Source organism: Pseudophryne corroboree, chromosome 5 (assembly GCF_028390025.1).
Source record: "Pseudophryne corroboree isolate aPseCor3 chromosome 5, aPseCor3.hap2, whole genome shotgun sequence".
Taxonomy (NCBI): Eukaryota; Metazoa; Chordata; class Amphibia; order Anura; family Myobatrachidae; genus Pseudophryne; species Pseudophryne corroboree.
Window position 1 is genome coordinate 723,049,435 of NC_086448.1, and position 12,259 is coordinate 723,061,693.

The 12,259-nt window shown below is 43.8% G+C and overlaps 1 protein-coding gene across 1 annotated transcript in view; it reads left to right on the top strand.

Moving 5' to 3' along the window:
• Positions 1-10,352: 10,352 nt before the first annotated feature.
• Positions 10,353-12,259, top strand: part of CHMP4C (charged multivesicular body protein 4C) — a 58,605-nt gene continuing 56,698 nt past the window's right edge. Inside the window, exon 1 of the mRNA XM_063924002.1 lies at positions 10,353-10,628. Coding sequence (XP_063780072.1) covers positions 10,436-10,628 — 193 coding nt within the window. The 5' untranslated portion in view covers positions 10,353-10,435. The remainder of the gene's footprint in view (positions 10,629-12,259) is intronic.

Consider the following 12,259-nt stretch of genomic DNA (forward strand, 5'->3'; position numbering starts at 1 on the left):
ACTGCCTGCCGACTGCCGACACAGAGGTAGCCACAGCCGTGAACTACCGCACTGTACACTGGTTGATAAAGAGATAGTAGTATACTCGTAACAACTAGTATGACACTATGACGACGGTATAAAGAATGAAAAAAAAACCACGGTTAGGTGGTATATATTATAATAATAATACAATTATGGATGGACGGACTGCCTGCCGACTGCCGACACAGAGGTAGCCACAGCCGTGAACTACCGCACTGTACACTGGTTGATAAAGAGATAGTAGTATACTCGTAACAACTAGTATGACACTATGACGACGGTATAAAGAATGAAAAAAAAACCACGGTTAGGTGGTATATATTATAATAATAATACAATTATGGATGGACGGACTGCCTGCCGACTGCCGACACAGAGGTAGCCACAGCCGTGAACTACCGCACTGTACACTGGTTGATAAAGAGATAGTAGTATACTCGTAACAACTAGTATGACACTATGACGACGGTATAAAGAAAGAAAAAAAAATACCACAGTTAGGTGGTATATATTATAATAATAATACAATTATGGATGGACGGACTGCCTGCCGACTGCCGACACAGAGGTAGCCACAGCCGTGAACTACCGCACTGTACACTGGTTGATAAAGAGATAGTAGTATACTCGTAACAACTAGTATGACACTATGACGACGGTATAAAGAATGAAAAAAAAACCACGGTTAGGTGGTATATATTATAATAATAATACAATTATGGATGGACGGACTGCCTGCCGACTGCCGACACAGAGGTAGCCACAGCCGTGAACTACCGCACTGTACACTGGTTGATAAAGAGATAGTAGTATACTCGTAACAACTAGTATGACACTATGACGACGGTATAAAGAATGAAAAAAAAACCACGGTTAGGTGGTATATATTATAATAATAATACAATTATGGATGGACGGACTGCCTGCCGACTGCCGACACAGAGGTAGCCACAGCCGTGAACTACCGCACTGTACACTGGTTGATAAAGAGATAGTAGTATACTCGTAACAACTAGTATGACACTATGACGGTATAAAGAATGAAAAAAAAAACACGGTTAGGTGGTATATATTATAATAATAATACAATTATGGATGGACGGACTGCCTGCCGACTGCCGACACAGAGGTAGCCACAGCCGTGAACTACCGCACTGTACACTGGTTGATAAAGAGATAGTAGTATACTCGTAACAACTAGTATGACACTATGACGACGGTATAAAGAAAGAAAAAAAAATACCACGGTTAGGTGGTATATATTGTAATACAATTATGGATGGACGGACTGCCTGCCGAGTTCCGACTGCCGACACAGAGGTAGCCACAGCCGTGAACTACCGCACTGTACTGTGTCTGCTGCTAATATAGACTGGTTGATAAAGAGATAGTATACAATACATACAACAATATACTACTATACTGGTGGTCAGGCACTGGTCACCACTAGTCACACTGGCAGTGGCACTCCTGCAGCAAAAGTGTGCACTGTTTAATTTTAAATTAATATAATATTATGTACTCCTGGGGGCTCCTGCTATAACAACCTGCAGTGCTCCCCAGTCTCCCCCACAATTATTATAAGCTTTGCCTTTTATACATTGATGTGCAGCACACTGGGCTGAGCTGAGTGCACACAGACTGAGTCACACTGTGTGACTGGCTGCTGCTGTGTATCGTTTTTTTTCAGGCAGAGAACGGATATAGCAGAGAACGGATATATTATATTAAAATAAATAAAAGTTAACTAACAACAACTGCACTGGTCACTGTGGTAAACTCTGTCTGACTCTGCACAATCTCTCTCTCTCTTCTAATCTAATTTCTAATGGAGAGGACGCCAGCCACGTCCTCTCCCTATCAATCTCAATGCACGTGTGAAAATGGCGGCGACGCGCGGCTCCTTATATAGAATCCGAGTCTCGCGAGAATCCGACAGCGTCATGATGACGTTCGGGCGCGCTCGGGTTAACCGAGCAAGGCGGGAGGATCCGAGTCTGCTCGGACCCGTGAAAAAAAACATGAAGTTCGTGCGGGTTCGGTTTCAGAGAAACCGAACCCGCTCATCTCTAGTATTTACCATGCACAGAAACAGAATAACCCACCCAAATCTAACTCTCTCTGCACATGTTATATCTGCCCCACCTGCACTGTACATGGGCCCTCATTCCGAGTTGTTCGCTCGCAAGCGGATTTTAGCAGATTTGCTCATGCTAAGCCGCCGCCTACTGGGAGTGAATCTTAGCATCTTAAAATTGCGAACGATGTATTCGCAATATTGCGATTACACACCTCGTAGCAGTTTCTGAGTAGCTCCAGACTTACTCGGCATATGCGATCATTTCACTGCTTGTCGTTCCTGGTTTGACGTCACAAACACACCCAGCGTTCGCCCAGACACTCCCCCGTTTCTCCGGCCACTCCTGCGTTTTTTCCAGAAACGGTAGCGTTTTTTCCCACACGCCCATAAAACGGCCTGTTTCCGCCCAGTAACACCCATTTCCTGTCAATCACATTACGATCGCCAGAACGATGAAAAAGCCGTGAGTAAAATTCCTAACTGCATAGCAAATTTACTTGGCGCAGTCGCAGTGCGGACATTGCGCATGCGCATTAAGCGGAAAATCGGTGCGATGCGAAGATTTTTACAGAGCGAACAACTCGGAATGACCACCATGGTTTTGCCCAGCTGCTAACAAATTTGCTGCTACGATCAGGTCTGAATCATACTTGCCTACTTTTGAAAAAGCTTTTCAGGGAGATTGTGAAAATAGCACAATCAGGCTGACATACACCTCTACCTTTGAGAGGAGTTTCATAAAAATGACTTACATCCAAATGTAAATGAGCCCCAAAATTAGTAAAATCTACTTGTTGAAGAAAAGACACAGATATGTTTCAAGATTTGTTTGTGTATTGTGTTTTACAAGAGGTTCCATATAATGTAAGTGGCCACGAGAAACCTTGTTTAAAATGCATGTAGCCATAGGGATCATTGTGCCTTATCACCAATGCAGGGAAATGGCACTGAGCCCATTTTAATGTATGTATTTCTGTTTTTCCCCAAGAATGTAACAGCTGCAAAATGGGGGTAAGGTGAAATCAGGGAGATTGATGGATTATTCAGGGAGTCAGGGAGACTGCTGCTATTTCAGGGAGACTCCTGCAGAATGCGGGAGGGTAGGCAACTATGGTCTAAATTACCCCCCCCAAGTACATAGAGTTAAAGTACCAGCCAATCACCTCCTAACTGTCATTTTTCAAACCCAGCCTGTGACATGGCAGTTAGGAGGTGATTGGCTGGTACTTTGGGGGAATATGTACTAAGCAGTGATAAAAGTGGAAAAGTGAGCCAGTGGAGAAGTTGCTCATGGCAACCAATCAGCATTGACGTAACATTTAGAATTTGCATACTATGAAAATAGGCAGAGGAGCTGGTTGGTTGCCATGGGCAACTTCTCCACTGGCTCACTTCTCCACTTTTATCACTGTTTAGTACATGCCCTCCATCTCCGTGCACTTTATCTCCATCCAAGGCTTAGTAAATAGACCCCAAAGGGGGACATTTACTAAGCAGTGATAAGAGCGGAGAAGTGAGCCAGTGGAGAAATTGCCCCATCAACCAATCAGCCGCTCTGTATCATTTTATAGTATGCAAATTTTAGATGTTACTTCAGTGCTGATTGGTTGCCATGGGCAACTTCTCCACTGGCTCACTTCACCACTCTTATCACTGCTTAGTAAATGTCCCCCTAAATCACAGACACATTTTATCAGATTACAAGATTATTCCTATACCTGGGTGTGGATTTAGTATGAAACTAATTAAGATAACATTTCAGGGCCCCTAATCCTAGAGGTGATCTGAAGCATTTTTGTTATAATGAGTGAATTTTTCAACAAAATCGATGGAGTTTTTTTAAGTGTGTGTTATTAAAAAATAAGATTATTCCAGTGATAGAATCGTCACTCACTCGCTTGTGCATTTTAACACCAAAAAATTAGATTTTCACTTTTAATGTACTGTATGGTTACAGCTCGTCACCAATAACACCATGAACAATCAGGCTTCTAGTACATAACAGCTACTATTACTGCTTGGATGCGTGTCATTTAGTACCGCCGCCGCGGGAGCTGCTGGAAGTTGTAGTCTAGCTCTGGGATTTGCGCTCTGTAAATAGGGGGTCATTCCGAGTTGTACGCTCGCAAGCTGCTTTTAGCAGCTTTGCACACGCTAAGCCGCCGCCTACTGGGAGTGAATCTTAGCTTATCAAAATTGCAAACGAAAGATTCGCAATATTGCAAAAAGACTTCTCTGTGCAGTTTCTGAGTAGCTCGAGACTTACTCTTCCAGTGCGATCAGTTCAGTGCTTGTCGTTCCTGGTTTGACGTCACAAACACACCCAGCGTTCACCCAGACACTCCTCTGCTTCTCCAGCCACTCCCGCGTTTTTCCCAGAAACGGTAGCGTTTTTTCGCACACACCCATAAAATGGCCAGTTTCCGCCCAGAAACACCCACTTCCTGTCAATCACACTCCGATCACCAGAACGAAGAAAAAACCTCGTAATGCCGTGAGTAAAAAACCTAACTGCATAGCAAATTTACTTGGCGCAGTCGCACTGCGGACATTGTGCATGCGCATTAGCGACTAATCGCTCCGTTGCGAGAAAAAAATAACGAACAACTCGGAATGACCCCCATAGTGTGAAACGTGTATCTGTTTTAAAGTACAATTCCCATCAGCCCTGAGAGGGCCTGTCCTAGGAAGGAGACTGGGAGCAATGAAAGGTGAGCCCAGGGCAAGGAGGCATCTAATAAAGTAATTTTACTGGCGCTGTGCGGTGTGTGCTGTCAGGTGTTTATTGAAGAGGGGGGTGGGGGGGTGTCTGTGAGGTGATTACTGAAGGGGGAGTGCTGTGAAACGTAGACACTAAAGGGGATGGGAGGTGGGGATGCTGTATCCAGATCTGCCCCACAAACACTAGCCCTGTCACCCACCACATCTGCCCCGCAGACTCTCACCCTGTCACCCACCACACCTGTCCCTGCAGACACTCACCCTGTCACCCGCCACAAATGTCCCCACAGATTCACGCCCTGTCACCCACCACCCACCCAGATTCACGTCTGCCCCCCACAAACTCTAACCCCATCACCCACCAAATCAGCCCCCACAGACTCTCTCACCGTGCCAAATACCTGACATGTCCCCGCAGACACAGGCTACAGCTGTTGCTGGTGCCATCCATGGGTAAGAGTGAAAAAAAATTGTGGAGATCTGCCATGGAACAACCACATTGTAGAAGATAACTGCGGTTACCCAGACCTCGTTACTGGTTGGAAGGAGCTCACTCTATGGCCCATTTTCGAGGACTCCACCCCACCACTCCATTCTCTGTCATTTGAGCCTTGAGGTCCTTGCAAGGGCAGCAAGTCCCTTTGGACTTTGTTGGATGTTGCCCTATTGCTGCTGGTTGGGGCCCCATAACAGTTCCAGCTTCAGGGTCCCAAAAATGTAGGGCCGCCACTGGCTATACCCTTCTCCAGCACCAGAGATAATGTATTACTTTTTTTTCCTCTTAACATAGGGATGGTCATTGAAGGGTTCAACATCGATAGAGACCTTCTGTGCTTTCGACTGATGGCAGGAAACTGCAGGAAACTATTGGGTCATGGCAAGAAGGCGGACCAATGAGGGAAAGGAGGTGGCGGTTAAGTGGTGATAAGTTGGAGCTAAGTGCCCTGTACAGGTAAAAAACATTGCACCAACTCTGCCAACTATGATGCAGAATCATCGGACCTCTGCTATTGATGGCAAAACCATTGTCCATCGATGGTTGTCCTCTAACATATCCTGTGGGCTGGTTCCCACTAATGCAGGAGGATGCAAACACCAAAACCAGCACCAGTCTATGAAAGGCTGTTTGGCACAGAGCTAAATTCCCTAGAGGAATCAGATCTGTGAAACAAATGCCTCTACCTAGGAAAACCAGTCCTGTGCTAATAGCCAACAACTCTAGCTGATTGGTGTTCGGATAATAATTTCAATAGTTAAATAAAATTATTATCGTGTATTATAAATCTGATTGTATACTTAATTTATACAATCATATGGATTATTCATATGATTTACATATGGATTATGTCCATTCATATGGACACATATTCATATGGATTATTATTGGATATTCTATTTGTTCTGGAAGTTTTATTGCTTTAGAAAGATACATAGATCTATTTATGTGATGCATTTATCTAGTACAGTATGTGACTGGATGTTCATATGTGAATGTCTGTAAGGCAATGTGATTATTACTTTGGTGATATAATCAGACTTATAAAACAGTATATGGTTGTTTGTCTCTAATCGATGATGTCACCACTGTGATTCACACAGCAATTAGGCCACTCATTGTTTGCACATGTTATGAAGGTACAGTATTTAGGGTGAGCACATGTTATTTGTTTTTATCCCTGATGAAAGCAACGTATATCATTTTGCTTGAGTATAGTTGATTTCTGTGAGCTGAGTGCCACCACTAATTCATCGTGTCTGTGGAGGCTATCAGGACTAATCTTTAAGGATTCATCAAAACGTGAGTGCCATTCCCTTGCTGCAATTGTGTGTGTGTGTGTGTGTGTGTGTGTGTGTGTGTGTGTGTGTGTGTGTGTGTGTGTGTGTGTGTGTGTGTGTGTGTGTGTGTGCATATCCATGTTCAGGTGAAATTTAAGGAAAAACTACTTCACAGAAAGGGTAGTGGATAATTGGGATCGCTTGGGGTGGTTGAGGCTAAGTCAGTAGAGCAATTTAAACATGCTTGGGATAGGCATATGAATATCATTACACAGAACTAAGGATCAAATAGGTTGAGGTTCCCTAAAGGTTAAAAAGGGCAGACTAGATGTGCCCAGTGGTTCTTATCTGCCTTCAGATTCTAGGTTTCTATGGACAAAAATATTCCAAGAGTCATTTGTGGCCAAATTAGAAACAGTTCCATGTATTTTGTAGTTGTATGTAATGACCGCGTGTGTGTGTGTTTTTCTACTGGATGGAATATGTTGGCAGGACCACCAAGACATTTTGCGGGCCTCTGTATAGGTGTTATTATGCCCCGGACTACACTCTTCGTTGGGGAAGTGAGGGTTGAGAACTTCCATAACATTTCTGGGAAGTAAGCAAATATAGGTTTGTGGGGTCTTTGAAACCTGTATATTCCTTCACCATAGCCATTTACATACCTTTACTAGTGTTAAAAAAGTATCTCCATTGATGTTGTCATCTGTGCTTTCCATGATAACATGAAACCATCAACTGAGAACCATCAATGGAATTGCTGCATTGTGCAAGTGACCATAGCAAACCAATAGTGAAAGGGGACGTAGCTAAGTTGCCCAATGAGACAGGAGCTTTGAGTTGTGAGCAGTGGATGGGGGAAAGAAAACATTTCCATCTCTCCGCCATTGATGGTCAGGACCATCGGACCTCTGCCATCAATGCAAGATCATCGGTGGCAAGCCATGGATGGTCAATGGACATCCTCAGTTCCTGGGCCCATCTGACGTAGAAGCAGACCTGGATACACTGTGGGAAAAATTACAGCATGCAGGATAGTGGGGGTAATTGACTATGGGGGTCATTCCGAGTTGTTCGCTCGTTGCCGATTTTCGCAACGGAGCGATTAAGGCAAAAATGCGCATGCGCATGATACGCAGTGCGCATGCGCTAAGTATTTTAGCACAAAACTTAGTAGATTTACTCACGTCCGAACTAAGATTTTTCATCGTTGAAGTGATCGGAGTGTGATTGACAGGAAGTGGGTGTTTCTGGGCGGAAACTGACCGTTTTCTGGGAGTGTGCGGAAAAACGCAGGCGTGCCAGGATAAAACGTGGGAGTGTCTGGAGAAACTGGGGAGTGGCTGGCCGACGAGCAGGGCGTGTTTGTGACGTCAAACCAGGAACGAAATGGGCTGAGCTGATCGCAGTGTAGGAGTAGGTCTCGAGCTACTCAGAAACTGCTAAGAATTTTCTATTCGCAATTCTGCTAATCTTTCGTTCGCTATTCTGCTAAGCTAAAATACACTCCCAGGGGGCGGCGGCCTAGCGTGTGCAATGCTGCTAAAAGCAGCTAGCGAGCGAACAACTCGGAATGAGGGCCTATGTGCAGATATTTAGAAACTTGCTTTTCCTGACTGTGTTTTCCTATATTGTTATGTTAAATTATGTTATTACACAAGGTGATAAGATCATACAGTGCATTACTCAATTCAATAGTCTGTAAGTACTTCTAACGAGGTCTGGATAACCCAAATCTGTCATTACAGCATTTTTAGTGCATAGTTCTTTTCTGTATTATATCACTGTATGTAAATTCTGTTATCTGTTTATAATGACACATTGTGGCAGACCACGAGCATATCAGCACAGGACAGCACAGCACAGGCATTAGAATAATTCAGACTATGGTGGTTCTGGAGAAGGAAGGAAAAAATAAAGCACCCCACAAGGAGGGAAGGAAATGTAGGATACAGGAGTAGTGTGCGATTGTGTCTGGCCCTCTCAAGTTTCAGTTGCTCATTAAATGTTATTAGAGGTAGCCTCTATCCAGTGCCGAATTAAACCCTGTGGAGGCCCCCAGGCAATCAATCTCTCGGGGCCCCCCCTCACAATTTATCTCCTAATATGTTTTTAATTTTACCAACCAATAGTCTACGATCTGGAAACTGTAACGTGAATCTGCTGTCTGTGGTTGATGTACTTTTAGGGGTATATTCAATTGAAGTCGAAAACTGCCGTCTGTCGAAAAGATGGCAGTTTTCGCCTTTTTAAGGTCGAATCCTGATTCGACCTATTCAATATATTCCTACATTTTTCGACAAGTCAACGAATTCGAAGTCGAAAAGCACGTGGATCGGCGGAATAGCTGCCGATCCACGTGCTTGTTGGCCCCCTTTTCGACCATCTCAGTCCAACATCAAAAAGATGTCTGACTGAGATGCGGACCCAAAGGAGGAGGGGGGGGGAGAGCCGCAGCTGGATGTCATTCAGCCGCCCGACCTCACGGCAGCTTCCACCCGGCTCCAGCATGCTGCTGGAGCCAGGTGGAAGCTGCCGTGTGGTCGGGCGGCTGAGTGACATCCTGCTGCAGCATAGCGCTGATCTTCCCTGTATGCCCGCCGGCTGTCCCCCCGCATGTCTCCCCACGGCTCCCCCCCCCCTCCTCCTCCTCTGCGTCCCATCTCAATTCGACTTGAAAAAGTCGAATTAAGATGGAATTGAATAGGGGTTGTCGGATCCATTCCGACATATACATGTCGGAATGGATCCGACTTTAATTGAATATACCCCTTTGTTGTTAATAGGTAAATTACATTAATACAGTATTTTCTCTACAGAGTCTTTAATGTAAAGTTTTCATTTCGTTGAGCTGATCAATTGATTAATCTTTTGAAACAATTTAAGAAAGCTTCATTGTAATTTTCTTTCAAGATCAAATCAGTATCATTTTGATCCATTGTCGCGGGCCCCTAAATGGTGCGGGGACCGTAGGCCGGTGCCTACTCTGCTTGTTTGGTAATCCATCACTGCCTCTACCCACAAGGAGTGGAGTTCCAGTCAATATGTTGACATTCAGGGTGATGACAATGAGGATATTGACATTCAAAAACAGAAAACCTAAAAAATCTGCTACTAAGAGTAAAAACATGTATTTGACATACGTCCATATTATTTAGACAGGTGAAATCACAATACTATACATTTAGAACTGTATCCGATATATGGGAAAAAAAATATGAAATTTCTGTCGGTTAAGCTGCTGTGACATTACTGACCCCGTGCCTCTGCATGAGTCCACCAATTAACAATCTGCATTTCTGCCATGCAAGCCTGCTACTCACACTCTGCACCGTCCATGTAGCACTGTGCTTTTAAGCAGTACAAGAGAGCATGACAGAAATATTCACATATAAATACATCAGTTATTTCATGTACATTAGTCAGCTCAGTAATACATAGCCTATGGGATATACTGTACTGTCTTAATGTTAAACAGTGGCTTTGGTTACAATTTAACATAACACAAACAGAATGTTATTGTTGTATCTGCATTGTGTAAAAGGAACACATTGACATTTTAGTCAGTATCTGCTGCTAGCAAGGTGTGTGACTATCAGGCAGGTATTCAGTTACGTAACAGGTCACTTGATCATGTTCATGTTGCCCCACCCCTTCTGCCAAGTTGATCTTTGAAGCTGCTTTTCAAGTTTTACTTGACAGGAAATGACAGGTGCCTGACTACTTGGTCAGCTCTCCGTACATTTCGTGCTATATCCATTGTGTCGGAAGGATATCTTCTAGTATTGGATACATCCCATTTAACTAGTGCTAGTCAGCAAATCAGACGGAAAAATGAGCAAGATCACCAAAATGTTCAAGTCGTCTAGTGCTTCCAAAAGCAGGAAAGGGGGTCCGAGTGCTCAGGAGGCTCTATTTAAACTTCGGGAAACAGAGGAAATGTTAACTAAAAAACAGGAGTACTTAGAAAAGAAGATCGAACAGGAACTCGCAAATGCAAGGAGACACGGAACCAGGAATAAGACAGGTGAGCAAAAAAGACACTACTGGATTCCTGAGTAATCCACAGGTGGCTAAATCCACTGACACTACTGGATTACTGTGTAACCAACAGGGGGCTAAATCCACTGACACTACTGGATTCCTGAGTAATCCACAGGTGGCTAAATCCACTGACACTACTGGATTCCTGAGTAATCCACAGGTGGCTAAATCTACTGACACTACTGGTGGCTAAATCCAGTTTGTTTTGTTCACTTGATTATTCTGATTTTTATACTTTTAAGCTAACTAGGTCAGTTTTATCTTATAATATTATATTGTGTAGTAGTTTTTTCTATATGACAATATTTTACATTTTCCTAAGACTCATTCGGAAACCGTGGGGTTAAGAAAACATTAGGTAGACTTGTCCACAGAAAACCGCAGTTTTAGGATTGGGGACTATTCTTAGGGCTCAGCAGGAAAGGCGTAACTTGTTTTGTTTCTTTTATGGCTCTGACATTACAGTCATTATACTCCAGTTAGCTCACCTTCATAATCTCTGCTGGGAGAACTGCTGACATTCATTGTTGGTACTGGAAGTTGTTCACTTTGTGTCTTCTAATGAATAATGAAGTTTCTTTATTAGTGAAGAGAATGCTGAGGTGAAATGCTATCTTGGAAAAAGAGAAGTTTTGTCTCAGTAGCTGGAAACCCAAAACTCTGAAAGATATTAATAATAATGAGCAGAATGTATCCCTGTCATCTGTGCTATGCATTTAATGAAGGCTATGAGGCTCACCATCAGTAACTGTAATACTGATGGTTATCTGTTAATGGTTATGTGGTAACTTTTTTGCAATAAAAACAATCTACTGTACCTTTTTGTCAGGTACAGTACCTCTTTTAATGGTCTGCACCTGCTAAAAAAGACTTTGTACCAATTTTTTACTCTCCAAATTTACATTGAAAGTATAGGAAAGGAGGCGTGGCCATGCCCCTTACCTGTGGGCACGCCCCTTTCCTAATTTGTACTGTTTTTTATGTGTAAAATGTTGGAGGGTATGCTGTACAGTGGTCAGTAAAAATATGTATCCTAATAGTCAGTTGTCGATTGGGAATTTACAAGTGATCCTATGGTAAATGTACTTGAATGGCTGGGGGCTGCCTAGCTCCCGAAAAGCTTTAGGGATTTTGAAAGATTTAAATGAAAATACAAATGCAATATAATAGCACTTTGAGGGTTAAAGAGCATATTAAATTATGGCTCTGTGTATCCCAAGTCTCTCATGTCACATATACACAGGCGATACACAGACAGACACACCTAGAACAGACACTGAGAATAATATACAGTAGTAAGTAGCTCAATAGGGGTCATTCCGACCCGATCGCTCGCTGCAGTTTAATGCAGAGCAGCGATTGGGTCGTTGAAGGGCGTTGTATTGTAGCGATCGCCTCTGCCTGATTGACAGGCAGAGGCGGTTGCTGGGCGGGAGGCGGCTGGACAGTGGTGTTAAGCCGCCGTTTAGGGGGCGCGGTCCGGCCAACGCAGGCGTGGCCGGACCATTGGGGGGGCGGGCTGCGGCGGCTGAGTGACGTCACGCGCAGCCGCTGCGACCCGGGCAGTTACTCCTGAAATGCAAAAGCATCGGCTCTGTGCGATGCTTTTGCATT